Consider the following 26,249-nt stretch of genomic DNA (forward strand, 5'->3'; position numbering starts at 1 on the left):
TCCAATGGTTTCCAAAATTCTTAACTGTACAACCCTACTGCAGAGAAGTCTTTTTTACATTGATCGGTATGGGTGCAAACAAATATTTGGGCAAAGGCAGCCCATGAGTTATTGAGGTAAAGAGTCGACTATATTAGCTGGTCGAACAGCTGCAGTCACGTGACACACGGTAGGAACTTGCAGCCCGTTAATCCGTTTCTTCATCTTCAACAGAGACGTGTCCAAACTTGTGAGTGGAAGGAGAATCATCTCGTCACCCAAGCAGGTTCTTCTGCTGTCTTCTCACAACTCAATGTGGTTTCGAGTCAAATCTTCTCCATAATTGGTGGCTTGGCTACCAACAAACATACTCCATTTGTCCAGGATTTCATGCTTTGATAATCGCTTATCCTATTTGACAAAGAAATCAAATGAAAAGGTTTTGGGGTTAAAAAAAAAAAAAAGAGTCAACTGCCTTCTAAAGGGTTTGATCTTTAAAAAGTATCTGACTTGCTAAAATGCTTTTCACACTCACAGGACATTATGACTAAGAAAGTATTGCCGAGTCAAGTATAGTGTAGTCACAGTCGTAACATAAGAAATAAGACTATTAATCTATATACAGCAAGATCCAAAAACAGAAATTGAATGTGGAAGGGCAATGGAATGAGATTCCACTCGAGGTTTCAAAAGTCAACTGCAGATGAACTTGAAAAGGATTAAACTGCAGTTGTGGGTAACACTGTGAGGCTATTTTTGGACAACCTTTATAAAAAGGTGAAATGGGCCAAATGGACCCTTTTTGTGCTGTCGGGGCCATTCCCAGGTTAAGAATTCCCACCTTACAATCACCCTTACATAATATAGAGCACCCAATATGTTATTAAAGTCAAAGGGCCAGCAATATATACAAACACTCCCTCCTAGAGATAGTTTCCTCTTTCTCTCCATTTTAGTCTAGTTTATTATCACATTTACGAAGGCACAGTGAAAATCTTTTTAACTGATTATTCTTATCATTCATCTTGAATGTCGAATCTGGGGAAATGTGGTGGGAACAAAATGGAGTCAATGTAGAATCAGTCAATATGGACTGTTGATGGTTGGCATAGGATAAATACAAAATTATAAAAATTATCAAATTAAAGCAAAATTCGTTCCCAAGAAACAACTTTCCTTTGTCTTTGTCCTGAGACTTTGACCCACAGTCCCCACTAAAATCAATGATCCTGCAACGTTGAACCACAATCCTCATCGAAATCAATGATCGTGTTGCAGATGGGTCCGGACACAGTATTCACGAGGAATACCTGGGAATCTCGGCAAGACTAAGCCCTCACCTTGGATATTTGTGTGGAGTCCAGTGAATCAATAGATCCCATCTGAGATACACAAAAATGCTGGAGAAACTCAGCGGGTGCAGCAGCATCTATGGAGCGAAGGAAATAGGCAACGTTTCGGGCCGAAACCCTTCTTCAGACTGAGAGCCTGCAAGTTCCAGACTTCTGCCTTTCACTGAAATCCGGGATTTACTCCCGTTTGAATGGCCGAATGGCAATGGATGAAGTCGTCTTCATGATCGGGTCCCTTCTTCATGGTGTTATGATGAACTGAGACACATTGCCTGATGGCACATTGCTTAATTTATCCTTTATCTGTTCACTGTGGGTAGCTTGATTGTAATCATGCATAGTATTTTCTTTGACTGCAGAGCATACAACATTTTCACTGTACCTCAATACACGTGGCAATGATAAACCAAACTAAAACCTTGATTGATAGATACAGCATGGAAACAGGCCCTTGCCCGCCCCCCCCCCCCCCCCCCCCCCCCCCGAGTCCATGCCGACCTGTTCACACTAGTTCTGTATGATCCCACTTTTGCATCCACTCTCTACACACTAGAAGAAATTTACAGAGGCCAATTAACCTACAAACCCGCATGCCTTTGGGTGTCTGGGAGAAAACTTGAGCAAACCCACGTGGTCACAGGGAGAACGTGCAACCTCTACACAGACAGCACCTCATCATCATCATCCTTTATTGTCATCTTGCAAAGCAACAGTTGTACAGTGCAAAATGAGAAGACGTTTTCCCAGGGAATACCGGAGCATCGCACATAAAACATTTCACACATATAAAAAAAAAACAATAAAAAAACAATCCAGTTCCTGATAAAACAGTACGAATAGTTTAAAAAAGTGCAGGTAAAATACATTAAAATACAAGTAAAAACAGTCATAAAATGTCCAGGGCATCTGATTTAAGTGGCCAGAGCAAGTGCCAGTTATTACTTAGTGCCAGAGTTATTAAATTGTCAGTGCAAAGCAGCAGAATCAGATGGAGTGATCCTGCGGACAGGATCGAACTCAGGTATCTGGCGTGATGAGGCAGCAGCTCCAGCAGCTGCGCCACTGTGCCACCCTTCAAAAGAGAACCCTTTCAAGGCCCCACAGCCTTCTTTGTGTTTGAGATGGATCACTCTGGAGTTTATGGAATATATAGAATCAAAGAACTGCAAATGACCGTTTATGCCCAGATAGACACAAAGTTTAGAGAATATACTTGCACTCACCTTATTTTTGTCTGATTCATAGACGAGATGCCTGGCCTCAGCCTGGGCATGGTCATAATCTTCTGGGAGGATCCAGTGCCGGATTTCATTCTTGTCCATCTTCCCGTCTTTATTCAAGTCACGGAAATCCGTAAACTGTTCCCGCTCGGTCTTGACCCATTCCGGTTCGATCGCACCGTCCTCCTTTGTGTACATATCAGCTGGAAGAGCAGAGTGCGGTGAGGCAGAATGGCTTTGTGACCCTTGGTATTTCTGAGCTTGGAGGCCATGCACGAGAGAGACGTTAACAGACCAAAGTGGTGGCCTTCCACATACCCCCAGCCTCTGCTTATTAACTTATCAAGGTCGGATTTCAATATTCACATTTCCTTCTCTAATCTCTTCTCTCGCCCTCCGTGAACCCTCTTCTATCCCAAAATCTGTAGCAATCCTAACCCAAGGCTCAACTATCAAATGGATTTACTTCAGGCTGCCCAAAGAAACATTGGTTGCCACAAACAGCCACGGGGGAACAGTTCCAATTTCCCCTCCTATAAGTGGAACCACTTGGGCTAGATGTTCTCCCTCTGGGCCATGTGCTTTGGAGATACATTGATACAGTGTGGAAACAGGCCCTTCGGCCCACCAAGTCCACTTTGGGCCAGCATTTACACTGTACACTAGCACTACCCTACACAATTTACAATTTTACTGAAGCCAATTAACCTACAAACCTGTACATCTTTGGTGTGTGGGAGGAAACTGGAGCACCCGGAGAAAACGGTTAGAGAGGCACTAATCCTTACCAATGTATTCATCCTCATCAACATAGCCATCTGAATTCTTGTCAATGTCTTCAAGTGTTTCCTAGAAATAAAAACAATCTTAAGTTTGCTTGGAGACGCAGGATGCATTTTTGTCCAACTCAACCTCCACAGCTCATTGAAGAAGCAAATTCCAAAGATTCATGATCCTGAGGGAAGAGATTCCTTCTCATTCCCTCCCAAAGTGCCGGCCCCTGATCTCTTGGGGGTTACGACTTCCTGCGCCCCAGTGACGTTCTTGACACACGAGTGCCTTAAAATGCAGCCAAACACGATATCTCTCTGTCTGTAGTCCAGTCCGTCACACAGACCAGGCTCCCCACCATCTACACTTCACACTGCCTGGAGATTGGAGCCAACATATTCAATGACCATTTTCACCCTCGTCATTCCCTCTTCTCCTCTCTCCCGCCGGGCAGAAGATGCAAAAGCTTGAAAGCACTTCATCTTTTGTGGTCCTCCCATGAGGCAGGAGGTATTCCTGATCTTCCAACCTGCCACTGTGTGGATCTTGGACTTTTCCCTCTGTAACGCTATAACACTGCAATGCTATATTCTGCACTCTGGTATTTTTCTCTTTGCATGACTTGTATTGTACTCGTAGATTGTGATTTGACTGGACAGTGGCACAGCAGTAGAGCTGCTGCCTCTCAACGTCAGAGACTCGGGATCGATCCTGACCTTGGGTACTTTCTGTGCGGAGTTTGCACGTTCTCTCTGCAACAGCGTGGGTTTTGTCCAGGTGCTCTGGTTTTCTCCCACATCCCAAAGATGTGTGGATTTGCAGGTTAATTGGCCTCTGTAAATTGCTCCTAGTGTAGTGTGGTAACTAGTGTGAACAAGTGATCAATGATCAGCATGCTCAGTGGGTCGAAGGGTCTGTTTCCATACTTATGTACTACATTATTGTACTTACTTCTAATATTAAAAAAACAAAAAAAACACTGGCGTAACTCAGCAGGTCAGACAGCATCTCTAGAGAAAAGCAATAGGTGACGTTTCAGTTCGAGACACTTCTTCAGACTGAGAGTTAGGGAGAGGGAGTTTGAGGGAATTTCTACCCTCTGCCTATTCAGTGAATTGTCCCACAGTTTATACTGCGTCAAAGGTTAACTAAATCTGAATGGATAGGCGGTAAAGTGAAAACTGCAACTGTCTGGGACAAGGGAAGCATGAAGAACAGGGCACAGTGAACGAGCAAGGCAGAATAATGAACACACACTGCGCCTTACTAGGGAAGCCACACAATGGGGTTAGGGAGTGTTCTCCATGCACTGCAACCTATAGCTAGATTGCATGTATTAAATTTCAGATATTTGATCCTCAATATTCAGTTTCCAACTGAAAGAATGCGGTGAGTTCTTCCTGAAAATCAACACTATCGTCTTACTATTCACACCACCATATAAGAGACCATTTTCATTTTAAGTAAACCTTTTGTCCCCATCTTTCCTCTGGCCCCCATTTGCTGCCCAATTAGGCCCCCTCTCCCCATAGTCCCTCTGCTTTTTTTAATTTATTTTTTAAATGTGCACTAACTGATTGCCCAGTTTTACATAATGTTAACCACTTTTGTCTAAAGAGCATGCTATTTTCTCATTTGCCACAAACAGCCACTTATGCTATTTTCTCAGTTTGTTTAGACTGTCATTTCACTGGGACAACAGAGTGAAATGTTGTGTTTGCTCCTCCCACTAGGTTACACCTTCACAGACTTTCATCCACAACGAGGGCGGCAGAGTGGTACAGCGGTAGAGTTGCTGTCTTTCTGCACCAGAGATCCTGGTTCGATCCCGACTATGGATGCTGTCTGTATGGGGTTTGCACGTACTCCCTGTCACATGCGTGGGTTTTATCTGGGATTTCTGATTTCCTCCCATGCTTCAAAGGCATTCAGGTTCGTAGGTTAATTGGCTTGGTACAATTGTAAATCGTCCTTAGTGTGTGCAGGACCATGTTAGTGCGCGAGGATCACTGGTCGGTGCGGCCTTGATGGGCCACAGGACATGTTTCAGCACTTTATCTAAACAATACGTGTAGGAAGGAACTGCAGATGCTGGTTTAAACCGAAGATAGACACAAAATGCTGGAGTAACTCAGCAGGAGAGACAGCATCTCTGGAGAGAAGGAATGGGTGACGTCTTGGGTCGAAACCCTTCTTGAGACCCTGTGAAGAAGGGTCTTCAGAAGGATCTCTGATGAAGAAGAAGTTCTTCTGAAGAAGGGTCTTGACCCAAAATATCAGCCATTCTTTGATGCTGCCAGTCCCGCTGAGTTACGCCAGCATTTTGTGTGTATAAACAATACCTGTGTTATGTTATAAATACATTTCTATCCCTTTTGGCCATGCAGTCGCCACATGTCCGATGGCATCACTTGACCAGATTGTTTTCTCTGGAGCGTTGGAGGTTGAAGGGAGACCCAGTAGAAGTATGTAAAATTATGGGAGGCATAGATCGGGTAAATAGTCCGAGGGTGGAAATGTCCAAGACTGCTCTATGTATTTGATACAACAACGTTGATTCAGTGCTGAACCATTGGTGTAATATGGCAGTGAAAGTACAGCTTATTGTTTGACTGATAGTTATCAGGGGAATATTGAAGCAAGAACGACTGTTTAATTAATTTTATCAACGGTCTGAACCAACAGTTGCATCACGTGGTCTCCGTGTGATGAGGTGTAACAAGTGCAGACATTGCCTTGGGAGACCGTAGCAGAGGAATAACCTGGTAGGTTAAACAGAAGTAGGACAGAGGACTCATGCAGTAAGAAACGCACATGCATAGTTTACAAGCTGCCATTATATGGTAACTGATATACAAGTTGACTCATTTAACATCAAGATTTAATGTTCAAGATTTATGTTGTTTTGGTTTGGACTTTGTTGCTTTAATTTGATCACATTGTAGTTTATTGGGCTATGTGCTGGTTTCTTATATGTGGTGCCCTTAGAGCGGCAATTGTGTGCAGTTGACTTCCTGCAATGTAACTGTGGAGCTGTTAAGTATTTCATTTTCATCAGTGCCTACAGGAGAGGCAATGAGGGAAGCAAGGCCAAAAATATATATACATTTCAGTAAGAGATTATGGGTTTTTTTTTTGAGTGATACATCATAGAAACAGGCCCTATGTCTCACTGGTTCTGCACTGACCAGCATTCATCCTTCACACAAGTTCTGTGTTATCCCCACGTTCGCATCCACTCTACCAAGGCCAATTAGTCAACAAATCCGCACGTCCTTGGGATATGGGTGGAAACCAGAGCACCCAGCGGAAGCCCACGGGGTCACAGGGAGAAGGTGCAAACTCCACACAGACAGCACCCAAAGTCAGGATTATAATAATAATAATAAATTTTATTTATGGGCGCCTTTCAAGAGCCTCAAGGACATCTTACAAAAATTTAGCAAGTAGAGAAAAAACATGTAAGCGGAATGAAATAAATAGTAGAGACATGACTAGTACACAAATTAAAGACAGAATTCAATTCAAAACACAATATGAGGCAATTCAAGCACAGATGAAAAGGGAGGGGGACGTGGGGCTAAGGATAGGCAGTGAAGAGATGGGTCTTGAGGCGGGACTGGAAGATGGCGAGGGACACGGAATTGCGGATCAGTTGGGGGAGGGAGTTCCAGAGCCTGGGAGCTGCCCTGGAGAAGGCTCTGTCCCCAAAACTGCGGAGGTTGGATTTGTGGATGGAGAGGAGACCGGCTGATGTGGATCTGAGGGACCGTGAGGATTGGTAGGGGGAGAGGAGGTCAGTGAGATATGGGGGGGGGGGGGGGCCAGATGGTGGAGGGCTTTGTAGGTGAGGACCAGGATTTTGTAGGTGATCCGGTGGGAGATGGGAAGCCAGTGAAGTTGTTTGAGGACTGGAGTGATGTGATGCCAAGATTTGGTGTGGGTGATGAGGATTGAACCCGGGTCTCTGGAGCTGTGAGGCAGCAACTCTTACCAGATATGCCAGGTACACAGTGGCACATCTTGGATTGCCCCGATGTTGCCATCCGTATGCATTGTTGGGATTTTCCAGATAAATTGGAACCAAAAGATCTCGGGGAGGATGCAGAAGGAGAGGGAACAAAATTCTTTGCAGACGATGCATCATAAATTGAAAACACAATCTTTCAAAGTGCTACGACAGATATTAGGGGCCAATTGGCCTCCTCCTGCACGGAGAGGTTGTACAATTCTGAAGAGATTAAGGAGCTGCCAGGAGACTCCGGTACTTACAAAAATAACAATGTCTTTCATGTGATCAAACTCCTCTGGATGAAGGAAGGCAGTGAACTCCTCCCTGGTCGCCACCATATCTCCATTCATATCCGCGGCCTTGAATCGCCGCTCATCGCGAGGCAACATCTTCTTTAAGCTGAACTGGTCAACGGTGTCCTGAAACTCCTCTGGATTCTCTGCGGTTTACAGAAGGACAGGTTCTGTTACTGGAGGTTGCAATCCCACTGCACTGTACTCCCCCACCACATTTCGCTACACGGAGGGGAAAAGAATTGCAATAATGAACTCTTTAAGTTTCCCTATTACAATGTAGGAAATATGTGCACAGAAAGAGCCAACAAACAACAGGCAGATAACGATATTAGGCAGGAAATCAAGGCAAGATTTACTTTACTAAGTGAAATACAATACAGCAGATGCTGGAAGTTAATTTGTTTTTAAATGCTGTAAATACTAAGCAGGGCAGGTCGCATCTGGAAGAAGAGAATGAAGGGTCACCGAACCGCCACGTCAACTGTTTCTCTTCCCACAGATGCCGACTGACCTGCTGAGTATTTCCACCAGATTCTGTTTTTATTCCAGCTTTCCGTCCCTCCTTTGATACAACATCAAGCGTTCTAGCACGCCAATCAGATCTCAACAAACAGATGGCGGCACTGATAATGCAGCACTCATTCAGCGCTGCTGTGGACAGTTAGTCTATCTTCAAGCTTCAGAACTGACACCTCCATCTACAATATTAAGATTCAGAGAGCAGTAACAAAGCCACAAGTGACACAACAAACAGCCAATTCCAATAGCACTATAATCTCCAATTACAACACCAAGTTAACATCACAATATATTGGAATTTGGATCGCTACAGAAGCAGAAGCATTAAGGGCCTGTCCCACTGGGCGACCTAAGCTGCGAGTTTAGAAGAGTTTGCCCTGGACTCAAACTCGCAGCACGGTCGACAAGAGGTCCTAGGAGGTCGTATGAGGTGGCTGGAACTCTCCTTCATGCTCGAGGGAGGTTCTTCAGGACTCGTGGATTAGGTCGCCCATGTGGGACAGGCCCTTTAGGATTTCTACATTGCAATTAAGTGCAGTTCAAACACTCTTCATTCTTCTTATTTTGGAATGCAAGTCATATTATGTTTATTTATAGGGATTGGCTAGCTGAAGTCTTAAATTCACCTTGATAGTTACCAGCTGTGGCTGGCAAAATAAAACAGTTCTCATGCGTCAAGAGTGTTAGATGGTTACATGTACTGACAACAGAACAATATTTTTTCACTTGCAGCAGTTTAACGGGCCTGTAAATGTAATACACGTAGATGATATATATAAATTCCTTAAATATTCTATAAATCATTAACCACAATATTAGTGCAAAAAAGTTAGTGCAGTGCATGAAATTCCATAGAAGTTCATTGTTACTGAGGTTAGTATTGTGTATTGTTCAAAACCAGATGGTTGTGGGGAAGTTGCTATTCCTGAACCTGGTGGTCATAGTTTTCAGGCTCCTGCGCCTTCTGCCCAATGGTTGGATTGAAATGAGAACATGGCCAGGGTGGAGTAGGTCCTTAATGATACTGGTTAACTTTGAGTCAATGCAACCTACACATCCTGTCGATAGTGGAGAAGTCCGTACCTGTGATGGACCGGGCAATGTCCACCACTCTCTGTAACCTCTTTTGCTCCTGGGCCATGATGCAACCAATAGTATGCTCTCCACCATACACCTGCAGAAGTTTAATTCTGTTCTATTAGTGGACTTTGAGCAGTGTTGCAACCATGGTTTGGGTAGGTAGTTATATCTTTCATAACTGGTACTTAGAGGCTATGGATAACATATTTGTTGACTGTATCGAATCTATGAACCACCGCCACTTAAAATAGGACATGGAGAAAGAGCCTCATAAACCCCACAAGCCCTGTCTTGTTGTGCCAAATGTAGAGGTTATGGATGCAATAACTGCAGGGCGGAGGACTTTAATTCACATATTGCACCATGTTAGTAATTCACAAGCTTTCACCCTAGACAGTGCCAACAATGGCAATGAGAACGGGACAGTTTCGATTAATGTGAAATGGTGTAGAACAGGTCACTGCAAGTCAGTAATCCAATCATCTAATGAAACAAGTGGCTCCCATAGCTCCCAATGGAAATTGTAAAACCATTTTATTGCATGTGTTCTTACTACATCAGGATTTTATTCTGCCATCAGACCCGGGAGAGTTTGCCAGGTATCAAGTTAATGTGAGATACGGCTTGGGAGTCAATGTCAACAGACCCTTTGGCCAACCAAGTGCATGCTGACCATCAAGCATCCATTTTACACTAATTCGACACTAATCCCATTTTACTCTCCCCATGTTCTCATCAACTCAGTTTCAGTTTTAGTTTATTGTCACGTGTACCGAAGTTCAGTGAAAAGCTTTTGTTGCGTGCTAACCCTAGCCCCCGACCAGATTCTACCGCTCACCCACACACTAGGGCAAGGGTTCCCAACCTGGGGTAAATTTACCCCCAGGGACTAAATTTTGTCTACCCAGAGGATAAATTTGTTGATTCTGGATTTGTACATATTTTTTCTCATCGACTGACTGTGTTTGGTTCTGGTATACCTGTATCTGTTCATCATTACTTGTACATAAATAAGTGAAATAACATTGTTATGTGCTATTAAAGTTGCCAGGGGTAAACGGGATGAAAAAGGTTGGGACAATTTATGGTAGTTAATTAACCGTAAACCATGCACACGTTTAGTTAAGTTTAGAAATACAGCGCAGAAACAGGCCATTTGGCCCGTTGAGTCCACGCTGACCAGTGATCCGCACACACATGGGACAATTTACAATTTTTACTGAAGCCAATTAACCTACAACCCTTTACGTGTGGGAGGAAACCAGAAGACCCGGGGAAAACCCATGTGATCACGGGGAGAATGTACAAACTCCATACAGACAGCACCCGTGGCCAGGATCGAACCCGGGTCTCTGGTGCTGCAAGGCTGCAATTCTGCCACTGCTCCACCGTGTCGCCCTCCAAGGAAACAGAGAAACCAGAGCATTTGAATGAAAACAGGGGGGAAAATGACACAAACTCCACACAGACAGGACTAAGAGGTCAGGATTGAATCCAGATATCTAGGCGATGCGAGATAGTGGCATTGTGCTGCCCGTACAATGAGTCTGCCGTTTAGTTCTCATTCCATGCGCTATATCCAGATTCTGTGCAATAACGCAAGATTGGTGAAAGTCAATGGAAGAAAGAATCAGCAGCGATGAAGATGGGGCTTCCAGCTCACACTTGACCAAGATCTGCTCCCGCAGGTGCGAGGCAACAGGACACGGACTAGTGACTCGCTGAAAATTGCAACAGCACTTATTGGTTGACTTTACAAAACAAGGAATTGGGTTTCTTCATTAAGAGAGAATAGTATTTCTACAGCCATTTCAGTTCACTCGGTACTTGAAATGTGTCTACTCCACTGCTATTATTTGGGAAATTGATTATTTTGCTCAAAACAAGTTTACACAAACAGCGATGTGGTAATCTGTTTCTGTGACATTGGTTCAGGGCTACAGAGGGGGCAGGACATTTTGATCAATTCATCTGCTTCCCTTCAAAGCAGCGGCATTGACATATTTAATGTCCAGCAGAGCAAGCAGATAGCGTTACTGTTTAACACAGCACCTCCAACAGAGCAGCATTCCTGCAAAATTGCACTGAAGGATCAGCCTGGATCTTGGCGTTTGTTCCCGAGTGGATTTTGAACTCAGACCCTTTGAGCGGAGCAGGATAGTGGTACCCACAGCCGACTTAATCTTGAGCAAGACACAAAAGTTCTGGAGTAACTCAGCGGGTCAGGCAGCAACCCTGGAGAACATGGCTAAGTGACGTTTCAGGTCGGGATCCTTCTTGAGTCTGATTGTAGGAGTGGTGGGGGGGGGGGGTGGGGGAAGAAAGAAAGTTAGAAGAAGGGTCCTGTCCAGAAACATCACCTATCCATGTTCTCCAGCGACCCATTGAATTACTGCAGCACCTTGTGTCTTCTTTTGTAAACCAGCATTTGCAATTCTTTCTCTCTTCATCTCGAACAATCGGTTTTATTCATCCGTCTCTGGATCAGGCTGGGAATGGCTGCTGAAAGATTCCAGGAGCCCAATTGATGACATAACTCCATTCTGTGTGTATATTAAAGTGATCTCACATAGAAAGGTTTGCCCATAATTTGTCTTCCTATTGCATTCCATCTGTGGTCTGTCCCAGACAGGCATCACAGTGGCGCAGCAGTAGAGTTGCTGCCTTACAGCGCCAGAGACCCGGGTTTGATCATGACTACGGGTGCTGTTTGTACAGAGTTTGTACATTCTGCCTGCGACTGTGGATTTTTTCCGGGTGCTCCGGTTTCCTCCCACGCTCCATAGACGTACAGATTTGTAGATTAATTGGCTTCAGTAAATTGTCCCGAGTGTGTAGAATAGGGCTAGTGTACAGGATGATCACTGGTCGGCTCAGACTCAGTGGGCCGAAGGGCCTGTTATATCTCTCAAAGTCTAAAGAGAGCATACTTGCCACAAGCTATTCCTAAAAAGCCAAACTTTCTAATAGTTAAAAATGAAGAGGTGGGCAAGTGTTTTATTTATCATCGATTATAAATCTGGAAATTACTGCTGATAGTAAATCAATATTTAAAGAAGAACGACCTTCCTTTGTGCAAGTATCCTGCGTATTTCAAAGGAAGCTGCACTGAAATTGCAGTCACGGGGAATGTCATGAACTCACTCGGCATTCATCTGGTAACATTGCCAACTTTAGACTCTATTAATCACGTCTCGGAATTCACTGCTGTTTCAGGGACTGTTTCAGTGCATTCCAGCCTCAGCACACAGAATCTCCACCGATTCAGATTCAGTTCCCAGGGGACACACTGGCAGTCTGCACTCCCTCATACATCACCGTGCTTTATAAAAGGAAGCACCAAAGTAGTGAGAGGAAACCAGTCAACCAAACAGTGGAAGTGGCATTTGGCGTCTCCGTGATGGTGGACGCACACAGCGAGAGTTACGTTCCAGCACAGCCCCAGCCAAACAGGAGGAATAAAACTACTGACAACATTAAATTATTCTTAAACAAGAGCTTGTACAGCATCCTGGAGCAATTCAGTTCATCGCTGAAACTAACATTGAGAAAAAGTGTTTCCCCAAGGAACAAGACGCATTACTGATTGTGTCGGAAGGAACTGCAGATGCTGGTTTACACCGAAGAGATGCACAAAATACTGGAGTAACTCAGCGGGTCAGGCAACATCTCTGGATAGAAGGAAAAGGTACATTTCGGGTCGAGATCCTTCTTCAGACATTGCATTACTGATTGCTGAAGTACCAGGAATGAGTGATTTCTCCCATATTTCTCTACAACACATAGATATAGAACAAACATTGCAGGTCTTTGATCCAGAGAACAGCACAGGAACAGGCCCTTCAGCAAAGCACAAGGAACAGGCCCTTCAGCCGACATTGTCTGTGCCGAACATGATGCCAAGTTAAACCAATCTCCTCTGCTTATACGCAAGCTGTATCCTGCCATTTCCTGCCTATCTCAAAGCATCTTAAACAACACTATCGCATCTGCCTCAACACCACCTCTGGCAGTACTGACCACAATGCCAAAATAAACCATTCCCATTTGCCTGCAAATGTTCCGTCTCCCTCCGTTTCCTGCTTGTGTCGATCTAATTACCAAAATTGTGTCTTCGTATCCATGCTCCACCTCCGCTTGCAGAGGGGAAATTGCAGTCACGGAACCCAGTTCCAGGGAACTACCACTCTGTATTAATAAAAAACTTGTTTCACAAAACTTCTTTAAACTGTCCACCTTAAACCTATGCCTCTAGTTTTTGAAAAAGACCGACTCTCTACCCATCTTTGCCTTACATTTTAAGAATTGACTGTACTTTGATCAGGTGACCCCCTCAGCCTCAGATGCTCCAGAGAAAATAATCCATCCTCTCCATGTAGCGAATATATTTCAATCCAGGCACTATCCTTGTAATGTAAACCACTTCTGGACTCTCTCGAAAGCTTCTACATCCTTACAGTCATGTGGTGATCCCAACTGTCCACAGGTGACATGCCTCAATGACTATCGACCAGTGGCACTAACGCCGGTGGTGATGAAGTGCTTTGAGAGGATGATCATGGAGCAAATCAACTCCTACATCGACAAAAACCTGGACCCACTGCAGTTCGCGTACCGCCACAACAGATCAACGGTGGATGCGATCTCGCTGGCCCTCCACTCCGCACTGGACCACTTGGACAACAAAAACTCATATGTCAGGCTGTTATTCATTGATTACAGCTCAGCATTTAACACAATCATCCCCTCCAAACTGGTTACCAAACTCGCAGAACTGGGTCTCTGCGCATCCCTCTGCAACTGGATCCTCGACTTCCTCGTCCACAGACCACAGTCTGTTCGTATTGGTGGAAATGTGTCAGCCTCAATAACAATCAGCACGGGAGCACCTCAAGGCTGCGTGCTCAGCCCCCTGCTGTACTCACTCTATACCCATGACTGCGTAGCGAACCACAGTGCGAACTCCATCATCAAGTTCGCTGACGACACCACTATTGTGGGGCGTATCACTGATGGGGATGAGTCAGAGTACAGAAGAGAGATCGAGCAACTGTCCATATGGTGCCAGCGCAATAACCTGGCCCTCAACACCAGCAAAACCAAGGAACTGATTGTGGACTTTGGAAGGAGTAGGAGGGGGACCCTCAGCCCCATTTATATCAACGGGTCGATGGTTGAAAGGGTCAAGAGCTTCAAATTCCTGGGCGTGCACATCTCTGAAGATCTTTCCTGGTCCGAGAACACTAATGCAATCATCAAAAAGCACATCAGCGCCTCTACTTCCTGAGAAGATTACGGAGAGTCGGATTGTCAAGGAAGACTCTCTCTAACTTCTACAGGTGCACAGTCGAGAGCATGCTGACCGGTTGCATCGTGGCTTGGTTCGGCAATTTGAGCGCCCTGGAAAGGAAAAGACTACAAAAAGTAGTAAACACTGCCCAGTCCATCATCGGCTCTGACCTTCCTTCCATCGAGGGGATCTATCTACTCCACATGTGGCATAACCAAAAATACAACGGCAACATGACTTGCCAATCTTTGTCTCAACCAATGAAGGCAAGCACGCAGTATGCCTTATTTAACACCCTATCCACTTGTGTGGCCATTTTCACCAGGTTAAGGAGTTCCACAGAAAAAATCCATTCAGCCCATTGAGTGTACGGCAGCTATCAGAGCATTCTCATCAGTTTAACTGCTCCACTTATTTTTCTATAACTTATTTTCCCTCACGTTTATCAACACCTTCCATTCTGCTGTCATTCAGTTACAATTCCGGTCATTTTCCGTGCCAATTAATTTACCAGTCGACTTCTCTAACTTCATGAACATTCAAGTATGAACATTGACTTCTCTAACTTCAAGTAGACCTTGCTTTCCCTCTCTCCATCCCCTCCCCCTTCCCGTTGTAGGAAAGTTGCTGAACTTGGCGGTGTGGGACTTCAGGAATTTTATACCTCCTGCCATGAGAAGAGGAATAGCTTAGATGGTGGGGAATCCTTGACGATAGTTGGTGCTGTCTTGAGACAGCGCCGCATGTAGATGCTTTTGATGGTGGAGAGGACAGTGCTCATTGAACAGGCCCTTTAATGTACCGTGACCAGGTCCACCATTGCACCCGTCTAAACACATCCCACTTACCCACATTAGAACCACAGCCTTCCTTGTCAATTCTAGTGCTTCTCTACAAGCTCCTTATCTGCTTTCACCACCTGTGTAGGCAGCGTGTTCCAGACTGTGTGCAAATCACTCTCTTCCAAATATTTTCTAGAATCCAATAATATCAGATTCAGCTGCCGATTATTTGTCGTATCTAACGCTGGATGATGCAGTTGGGGCATCCAATATGACAGCATTTAAAAGATGCATGGACAGGTACATGTTTAGAAAAGGTTTAGAGGAATATGGGCCAAATAAGGACAAATGGGAATAGCTTAGATTGGAGCACCTTGGTCAGCATGGACGAATTAGGCCGAAGGGCCTGTTCCTGTACTGCATGACTACGAGTTTATTGATCGCATTTGTTTTTTACAACAACTCATCAACTTTCATGGATGTATTAAATGTTCCTACTTGGAAAGGCAAGATTTGAATTCCCACCCACGCCCAGAGTTGTTCTGTCCAGGGTCACAACTGATTATTATGAATAGAAATGTTTACCCCAGTGGCACAGGCCGTAGCAATGCTGAAAAAGGTTAGACATACCAAGGTAATAGCCATACGTTGCTTTCTTGAATTCTTCCCAGGAAATGTTGTTGTCTTTGTTAAGGTCATAGTCCTTCCAAACTTTAGCTACATTTTCATAAATATAACGTTTCTGCACCCTTATAATCCATGCCTTCAGCTCTTCCAATGTCACGAAATTGTCGTTGTTTTCATCGATCCGTTCTACAATTTTCCTACGAAAGACACAAAAAACGCAACACTTAGTTTTATTGGGTATTTCAACGTTAAAAACAATCCGGACAGAAACACATCACCGTTCCTTTGTTATCATAGGGTCCAAATCCAGAAACCCAGTCCAAACAGCACTGAAGCAGTATCTTCACCAGAAAGACTGCAGTGGTTCTACCATAAGCTCCACCACTACCTTAAGGGTAATTAGAGATGGGTAATAAATGCTGGCCTTACCAGTGAAACTCTTAACTCAACACCGAATAGTGTTATCATCATAATATAATGTCAGAATGTCTCCGTGTCCACTGTCAGTCAGTAGACCATGAACAATTGTATAGTAAGAGTAGATGATATTCTCACAGGGTTAGAGTTGGGATCAAGTAATGAATGGTTGTGGGTTTATGAATGACTTCCTTGATACTATCATTGCGTGGGCATTGGCCGATGGTGTCAGGAAACTCGTTGAAGTCCTTGAGCCATGGGGATGCATGGCTAATGCTGAGATTCATAGAATTTAAAAGTGACAGGCCATTAAATTGGGACTTCCTGGACACTGACTTTTCGTTGCCAAGGAAGGGCAAGAGACTTTCACGCATTCCTGTGGTCCAAGATAACATCAATGGTTTTGCGTTGGTTGGGAAATCAGCCCTGAAGATGACAAATAGTGCAGAATAAGGTCTGATTTATCAAGGAAACATTGAGAACAACTAAGACACGAAACCACAGTCGTTTGCAAAAATCTTAGAGATATCTGGAAACAGGCCCTTCGGCCCACCAAATCCATGCTGACCGATGATTATTCGTTCACACTAATTCTATGTTTCCCACTTTCTAATGCACTCCCTCCAAACTCGAGGCAATTTAGAGGCCCATTAAATTACAGACCCGCACATCTTTGAGAGTGGGAGGAAACCAGAGCACCTGGATGAAACCCACGCGGCCACAGGGAGAACGCGCAAACTCCGCACAGACAGCACCCAAGGTCAGGAATGGAACCCAGGTCTCTGGCTCTATGAGGCAGCAGCTCTACCACTGTGCTGCCCATTACTGTCTTGTAAAGATCGGTGTTTAATGTCATCTGTCCGTGTAACCAGGAGGGGGGTGGGATTGTTGCACACAAGCAGTGCAACACAGAAATCCCAGGTACCTTCACTGATCGGCACAGCTGTTATAGTTGCTGCCTCACAGCGCAGAAGACCCAGGTTCAATCCTCACCTCAGGTGCAGTCTGTATGTTGGATTTGGCGGGCCAAAGTGCCTGTTTCCAGGCTGTATCTTTCAATCAATTCATTCAATCAATCCAACAAGGTTTTCACAGGCTGTTCTTTGTGTCTATCTTCGGTATAAACCAGTATCTGCAGTTCCTTCCTACACAGAGATAAGAAGAATTCGTACAAGACCTCTCCTGCATCTTCTAGCTCCATTGAGTGATAGCCCCAAGTCCCTCATGGGCCCTACTCTTTTCCTAGTTACCTTCTTGCCCTTAACACAATTATAAAATGCTTCTGGATTTATTATATTTTTCCAAGTTGCTTGTACAATATACTGATCAAGAATCAATGCCACCTCTTTGTGAGGAAAACGATGAGATTGAACCATGACTTTTCATGAGCAAGCGCACAAATGTAAACATAATTAATAAAGCTCTTTAGAGGGGGATAAACTCACAATAATAAAATCTGGCTTTAATAAAAAACAACAAAATTACACAAAGTAACAACATACTAAGACATAAATGCTGACTTTGCATCTGTCCTTGATAAAAATGAAGTACTTTGGAATTGGTGCAGCCAAGACCTAAAGTTAGATTACTGCAACCTAACATATATACCAGTGCAAGCCTTTCAATGCTGAATAATCAGAGTCCAAGCCATATGCGTCACTCAAATGCCTTTCTATACTGGTACAGGACTCCATAGAGGTTCATATTTCAATCGGTCCATGCACAGTTGCATTGGGAGTTTTTTTGTAATTAGAGACCATGTTAGATGAAGCAACTTTGAAGTAGTGTCACTATTACACAACCAACTTAAGCAGAGCAAGATTCCGCAAACAGCAATCACTGTTTGGGAGATAAAGATTTCTCAAAACGCCATTCGGAATTCCTCCGGCTGCTATTCGGAATAGTCCAATGAGATTTTTAATGCCAACCTGGAAGAGCATTCAGAGGTGATACAAGGAACTGCAGATGCTGATTTACAAAATAATGGCAAAATGTGCCGAAGTAATTCAGCAGGTCAGGCAGAATTTCTGAAAAACATGGACAATGACATTTCGGGTCAGGAGCTTTCTTCAGATGGATTGTGGTGGGGGAGGGGGGTGGGGTGGGGGGGGGGGAAAGAGGGTGAGGGGCGAGGAGAAAGCTTGGAAGAGGTGAGCGGCAGGGCAAAGCCGGGCGAGTGATAGGTGAGGTGGACACAGGTGAGGGGTGGGTTTGCTTTGCAGGTAGTTGGACATAGGCCAGACTTGGTCTAACAGCTGATCCCAAAAACAGAACTCCGGAAATGCGCCACTCTGTGTCTAACATTGCATTTACAACCTACCAGATTATTTGGCAGAGAAGTTGTAAGTAATATATCAATGGCAAATGATGTGATGAATGTTCCATGAAATTCGATCTTAATTATCTTTATATCATCAATTCCATTACCAGGTAGCATAAACGCGATTGTCATATGTGCTCGATGTTGTATATAGCCCCAATAGTGTAGTAAAGGAGAGATGAGAGGTAGGTTTTCCACACACAGACTGGTGGTTATGTGGATCTATCTGCCAGAGGAGATGGTAAAGACATATAATTACAATGTTTTAAAAGCATACGGACAGGTACTTGGACAGGAAAGGACTGGAGGGATATGGGTCTAATTCTGTAAATATTGTTTCTTGCTTACACTTTTCTAATGAGCAGATAAAGTGAAGTTGTGGAGAGGGGGAGAAATTCAGTTGGGAAATTCCAGAATTTAGACTTTCTTCGCTAAAGCGACTGAACATGGTCGGACATTTTAGTTTGGAGTTAATAAAAAGGCCAACATTGGAGAAGAGCTGTGTTGTTGCAGAGCCGTATGATGTTATAGAGGGACGGGAAGGTCTCGGAGAGAGTTGAACATGGGGGCGTTTAAATTAAGGTCGTAGATCTGTACAGCACTGAAATGAGTTATTTAGCCCAACTCATCCATGCCGACCTTGGACCCAAGCTAATCTCCCCGACCCCATTTGTGCCCACATTGGACCCATACACCGCCACCTCTTTCCTGTCCATATGCTTTTTAAACATCGTCATTGTATGTCATTATCATCTCCTCTGGCAGCTTGTTCCAAATAATCACCAGTTTCTATGTGGGAAACCTGCCCCTCAGATCTCCTTTAATATTCTCCTCTCTCATCGGAAACCCATGCCTTCTAGTTTTAGACTTCCCTATCATCAAAAACTTTTTTGGACTACCTAGCCTACCTATGCCCCTCAGAATCCTACAAGGTCACCCCTCCCACCTCCCACACTCCAGTGAGAACAATCCTCACCTATCCAACCTCTCCTTGTAACTAAAGACCTTCATTCCATGCAACAGCCTGGCAAATTGCATCTGTCCTTTTTCCAATGCTACCACACCCTTTCTGTAGCGGAGACCAGAACTGTATTAAATCAAGAACCATTATTGGTCATGGAATAAGTTTGCATTTAGAAGTGCTGTTGTAAATCATTACAGATTTACTGGAATACGACACATGGTACCCACCGAGATAAGTCCTCAGGTCACCACATCAAACCAAGTTCCTCTACTGTGGTAGTGTAGAGGAACATGCTAAACTGTACCGACATCTATTGATTTGGAGATTGACTAATTATGAAGTTTATAGATGGAGAAATTTGTACCCTAAACATTTCTAATCTGTAACCATCGATAAGATGTTGTCCTTCCATTTTCAAGTTGTTAGTTTTGATGTACGCACACTCTATCAAACCCTCCCAGAATCAGAAAATTCTCACTCAAATTACTTTTCGATAAAACATGCTGGAGAATAACATCTGGAAACAAAGTTAATGCTCAGTTCCATGCTGGTATCTCTGGTATGTATGCATGCACGTATGTATCTATGCATGTAACTAATGTTTCATTTATATTGATGTAATTCCAGCAACTGCAGTTTAAGTGACTTCCATCTGCTGCTATTGTAAAGCAAAGAGACCCAACCAGTTATTTTGAGTACATACTGACAGGTATAAACTCCCAGTGAAAATCGCCATGTCCCCAAGTCTGTTATCATAGAAAATGGAAAGTGTGTGAGAAGAGAAGAGAAACAGACCAAGTTCTGAAGTGTTCTGATTAGAGGTCATCAATCAGGAACATTAGGTCTATCGGGACAAACATAGAAATATAGAAAATAGGTGCAGGAGTAGGTCATTCGGCCCTTTCGAGCCTGCACCGCCATTCAATAAGATCATGGCTGATCATGCCATGACAAGGAACTGCAGGTGCTGTAAAAAAAAAAATACTGGAGGAACTCAGTGGGTCAGGCAGCATCAGTGGAAGAATTGGACAGATATTTACAGGTTAGGATCCTTCTTTAATCCAAATCATCATTCCCTGTACAGATGCTTGACCCTCTGAGTTCCTCCAGCACTTTGTTTCGTACATTTGCTTCGTTTCTCACTACAAAGGATCCCTGATCTGCCGAGCGTCTCTAGCTTCTGTTTTATTTCAGATTTCCAGCATCTGCAGCATTTTGCTTTGTGATAATAAGACAGCTGGCACTTGCCCTGCGGTCGAGCCTTGGACCAGAGCTCAGCCTTCTTCAGTGTCCATGCGGGAGTGTTATGACCAAGAATGCCACGTCCACTCTCTCACTATTAACTATTTGTCGAAAGTTTGAAAGCTGTGGGCAGCTGTCGACGTGGCTTGTATTAATCAGAGACAGGCTTAAGATGTTTACAATCAAGTTGGCCATGTACTGCACCTGAACTGCATCAGGTTGAAATTTAGCACACAAGTGGAAATGTTGTGCCATACCTCCTACTGCAATGTTATTCCATATTAGTTTATTACAAAGTTCCAGAAAAATATCTCTCTGCTACATCTTAAACCTACCTCAATTACAAACTCCTTAAAACCGCACCACGAGAAGAAAAACAACACAGTTCATAAACGAGCAACCAACAATATGCTGGAAGAACTCAACGGGTGGAGCAGAGTTTGTGGATGGAATGGCATTGTCGATGGAGTTTTTCCAGCACAGTGTCCGTTGCTCCTACTTCCAGCATCTAGTTTCTCGTTTCTGGGTCCGAATCATATCTGAGTCTCACTCATCTTTTACTTTGAACTCCATCCCCACTATGTTCACTGGGAAGCCCCTCAGCCTCTGATTTAGAGCACAATGGGTCAAGCTTCACTCCAAAAGCCTTGAGGAAATATTCTATGCTAACAGCGAGAACGTGCTATAATTTAGTGGCACCACGGCGCAAGCCAAGCTGAGAAATATAAATGTAGACACAAGGAAGTGTAGATGCTGGAATATTGCGTAGAACACTAAGTGCTAGAGTACCTCAGAGGATCAGGCAGCATCTCTGGAGGACAAGGATAGGTGAGGTTTTGGGTCGGGACCCTTCTTTCAATCCCCAAAGCATCTCCTATCCATGTCCCCCGGAGAAGCTGCCTGACCCCCGAGGCACTTCTCCGCACTTTGCGTTGATGAAAAATGCCAGCAGTCGGTGGGTTCTCAAGAAATGGTGTTATTCATCAACCAACATAATTAACTGAAAGTTAATAGCTTCAAAATCCTGGCAATAACATCTCCAATGCCCTGCCCCCTGAGCCAGTACATAGATGTAATCTTGAACATGGAACGCGGGTATCTCTAATTTTTTCGAAGTTCACAAATATTCAGTATGTCTGAGAATACTCTACCAAACCTCTTCAGATGCACTGATAATTCTTCAAATATCCTGACTAGACACATCATTGCCTGGTACTGATATTTCAATGAACAGGCATGTAAGAGGTTGCAGAGAGTGGTGACCAACATGCCATCCATCCACAAACTCCACACGGGGATATCATCAAAAGCACCATTAGCTTCTTAAACTGACCCATACAATGCTAATCCTACATAGGCGATGGAACACTATAGACCACTTCTTGTGCTACCGTGGATTTGTTTGTTAGTTGTGTTTTGCACCAACGTCTTGTTGTTTGTACGACTGTGGAAATTGTAACTTTGCCTTTAGTGGGGCAAATTGGTTGCCATGTTTGCCAATGCTACAATGGTGGCTAAACTTCAAAAGAGTTTATTGCCTGCAGAGTACCAAGTTCCTTCTTCCGAGTCAACAACAGTCAGTACCCATTCCTGCCCTGCCTCACTAGCCTGTGCATGCCAGAGAGAGCCGATCGCTGGAAAAAAGCCTACTGCCACGTAGAAGGAATCTGGACAGGTTGCATCATGATCTGCTACAGTATGGCAATTGCAATGCAACACATGAGGCTGGAGAGAAGGGTGGATGCAGCCTGGTCCATCATGGGAATGGCCCTCCTCACCATCAAATTCTTGAATCAGCTCACACAATACTAATCGTGCTTTGGCAACAGAACACCACGGACCATTTCTTGCACTACCATGGACTTGTTTACTAATTGTGTTTGCCACTAATGCCTTGTAGACAATAGGTGCAGGAGTAGACCATTCGAGCCAGTACCGCCATTCATTGTGATCATGGCTGATCATCCACATTCAGTACCCCGTTCCTGCCTTCTCACCATATCCCCCGACTCCGCTATCTTTAAGAGCCCTATCTAGGTCTCTCTTGAAAGCATCCAGAGAATTGGCCTCCACTGCCTTCTGAGGCAGAGAATTCCACAGATTCACAACTTTCTGGGTGAAAACGTTTTTCCTCCCCTCTGTTCTAAATGGCCTACCCTTTATTCTTAAACTGGCCCCTGGTTCTGGCCTCCCCTAACACCAGGAACATGTTTCCTGCCTTTAGCGTGTCCCGTGACCAATCCCTTAATATTCTTATATGTTTCAATAAGATTCCATCTCATCCTTCTAAATTCCAGAGTATACAGGCCCAGCCACTCCATTCTATCAACATATGACAGTCCTGCCATCCCGGGAATTAACCTCGTGAACCTACTCTGCACTCCCTCAATAGCAAGAATGTCCTTCCTCAAATTTGGAGACCAAAACTATACACAATACTCCAGGTGTGGTCTCACTAGGGCCCTGTACAACTGTAGAAGGACCTCTTTGCTCCTATACTTGTTATGAAGGCCAACATGCCATTAGCTTTCTTCACTGGCAGACAAAAGTGCTGGAGAAACTGAACGGGTGAGGCAGCATCTATGGAGCAAAGGCTTTCTTCACTGCCTGTTGTCCCTGCATGCTTACTTTCAGTGAGTGATGAACAAGGACCCCCAGATCTCTTTGTATTTCCCCTTTTCCAAACTTGACACCAACTTTCCCAACTTGTTATTTTATTATCTCTTTTTACTGTCTTGCAGAATTTGTGTGTGATTTATGCATAATTTATGTAGCTATGCATGGTATGAGTCCATTTGCCTATGACGATGCTGCAAGCAAGATTTTCATTATACCTTTTCCTCACTTATCTTGTGCCTGTGCCCACAAACTTTACTTGAATTGACCAACACAATTAATTAACCAACATAAATAATCACAGGCTGCCCTCGGGTTATGAATGCCTGACTTAAGGATACCCCTACACATGAACAAGCTCCCTGAAATTATTAAATTCCAAAAGTCCAACATGTGTTTATATCTTGTGTTGGATGTCAGATGCTGATTTATACCGAAGAGGGACACAAGTTATTCAAGCATTTTGTGTCTAAAGACGCAAAAGGTTGGAATAATTTTGTGTCTATCTTTGTACATTTATATATCTTGTTCCTTCCTATGAATGGCAGAACTCTCGCTACCTTTTTTTAAAATAATTGTTTTTTCTGATCAGTTTAATGTGATTTTGGTGCCATTCATCACAATACCGTGGAGGTGTGGTTATCATATTGAGTGGTTTGTTCCTATTGTCTGACTTATGGACATATTTGACTTAAGGACGCCTATAAGAACAGAACCTGTTCATTACCAGGCTGTGGCCTATAGAAGGGGTGTTCATCAGAATGATCCCGGAGTTGGCTGGCTTCATCAAACAGGGCCAGTGCTCGCTACAGTTTCGAAGTTGGAGAGACCATCTCTCTGAAACATACACGATTCTTCTGAGGCTTAGAGAGCAAATGCACTTACGACATTCCCCCCTGGCCAGTGCGCCTGGAACCAAGGATCAGAGACACAAAACTACACATCAGCCATACAGGACTGAACAAATTTCATCAGCCGGAGGATAACCGATTCCCAAGAGAGCAGCATAGTGGTGCCACCGGTAGAACCGCCACCTCTCAGCGCCAGAGACCCAGATTCTATCCTGACCTCAGTTTGCATGTTCTCTGCGTGACCGCATGGATTTCCTCTGGGTGCTCCAGTTTCCTCCCACATCCCAAATATGAGCGGGCATGTAGGTTAATTGGCCGTTGTAAATTACCCCATGTACTTTGGGAATGGATATTAAAATGGGAATAACAATGAACTAGCGTGAATGGGTGATTGATGATCGGTGTGGACTCTGTGGGCTGAAGGGCCTGTTTCAAAGCTGTTTCTTTCAATTAATCCAATTCAGTGTAGTTAAGACAGAGGTTGATAATGGAGGGAATAGTGGTGCAGAGGTAAAATGTCATTTGATAGGAGCAGAATTAGGCCATTCGGCCCATCGTCTACTCTGCCATTTAATCATGGATGATCTATCTCTCTCTCCTAACCCCATTCTCCTGCCTTGATCCAATGAGAGAGATTCCCATGAGGGAAATTGGTGAGAGCCCGAATGGCCTGCTTCTGCTTCTATTTCTTATGTTCTTAAAAGCAGATGATCTGGATAACTGTGACTTTGCTGTTTGTGGGGACAAATAAGCGGCGATGTTTCCTAACGTTATAACAGTGGCTGCACTTCAAAATAGTTTATTGGCTGCAAAGTGCCAAGTCCCCTTTTGCTATTTAAAGCCACGGTCGGATCCCAACCCCCCACCCTTTACATGCCAGAGCAGCTGGAAAAGAGCCGACTGCCACGTGTTGGTATTAACATGACACTTCCCCACAATGTTCCCGGGAGTTTTTCTTTGCAACAGTGGGAGTTGGAAACTTTGCATTGCAAGTGACTAAACGCTCTCCGGCTTGTTCTGCGCTGACAACATTTCATCAACTCCAGCGCTCATTAGTCAAGTCAAGAGCATTAACTTAACTGACCAGCGAGTGATAAGCAGGGGTGGGTGGCATCGCTGAAACCTCACCCTGGTTGAATTGACACTTGTAATACTCTTGCAACACTCTCCCCCTTACGTGCTAAACTTACCCCAGCCTCTCGATGCTCTCCTCCGGGCTGAGTTGGTCGAAGGTCTTGGCGTCTTCCTTGCCCAGAAAGGCCTCGTGATCGTATTCGAAGTTGGCCACGTCCTGGTGCAGTTTGTCGCTCAGGACAGAGTCCTGTTGGACCCGCTCGTTCCTCAGCGTGGGCTTGGAGCAGCCGCCCGTGACATAGAACAGTAGCAGATACAGCGCCCTGGAACGGCCCGCGTTCGGATACATTGTAACCTACAAGTGGAAATAACACGATACAAACACAGGGCACATAAAATATACAATGCGTGAAAAGTAGCAAGTTTTTTCCCCTTCTATTCAATGTCCTATCTCCCTCCCGTTTAAAACACCACCCCTCGAATTTACTGAACTGCCTTTTAGTCCACGCACTCAGCAATCTGTCCTGTGCAAGTTGCACTCAGTTCAAACCCAGCGGCTGCCTCTGCTGGGTTCCCCGCCGCTCCGGCCCCTCTGATCCCGGCCTGAGCCACTCAACACACGGCTTCCTTTCCCAGTCAGCGCTGTCAGGTTTTGTTAAAACGCTTCCGATTGGCGAGAGGGCGCGTCCGCGACCCGGAGGGAGGGGAGGGGGGTGGAATCGCCACGTTGCAGGGGCTGGAGGTGTAAATGCAGGCGCACGGCAACTTCCTAATGCGTTTGTTTGAATCCCGCTCCAAGATGCAAATTGTGTATTGTGTGTTAGACGTGTCAACAGG

General features: G+C 44.5%; 1 protein-coding gene across 1 annotated transcript; it reads right to left on the reverse strand.

Moving 5' to 3' along the window:
- rcn1 (reticulocalbin 1) lies at positions 1-26,040 on the reverse strand. The gene is made up of 7 exons (XM_033038773.1): positions 25,873-26,040; positions 25,529-25,769; positions 15,932-16,125; positions 7,595-7,773; positions 3,340-3,400; positions 2,555-2,754; positions 1-390 (listed from the first exon to the last, which is right to left on the reverse strand). Exons 2-7 carry the CDS (start codon positions 25,759-25,761, stop codon positions 283-285), a joined length of 975 nt encoding a protein of 324 aa, XP_032894664.1. The 5' UTR covers positions 25,762-25,769; positions 25,873-26,040; the 3' UTR covers positions 1-282.
- Between the last annotated feature and the right edge of the window lie 209 nt (positions 26,041-26,249).

The sequence above is a fragment of the Amblyraja radiata genome, chromosome 20 (genome assembly GCF_010909765.2).
Source record: "Amblyraja radiata isolate CabotCenter1 chromosome 20, sAmbRad1.1.pri, whole genome shotgun sequence".
Lineage (NCBI taxonomy): Eukaryota > Metazoa > Chordata > Chondrichthyes > Rajiformes > Rajidae > Amblyraja > Amblyraja radiata.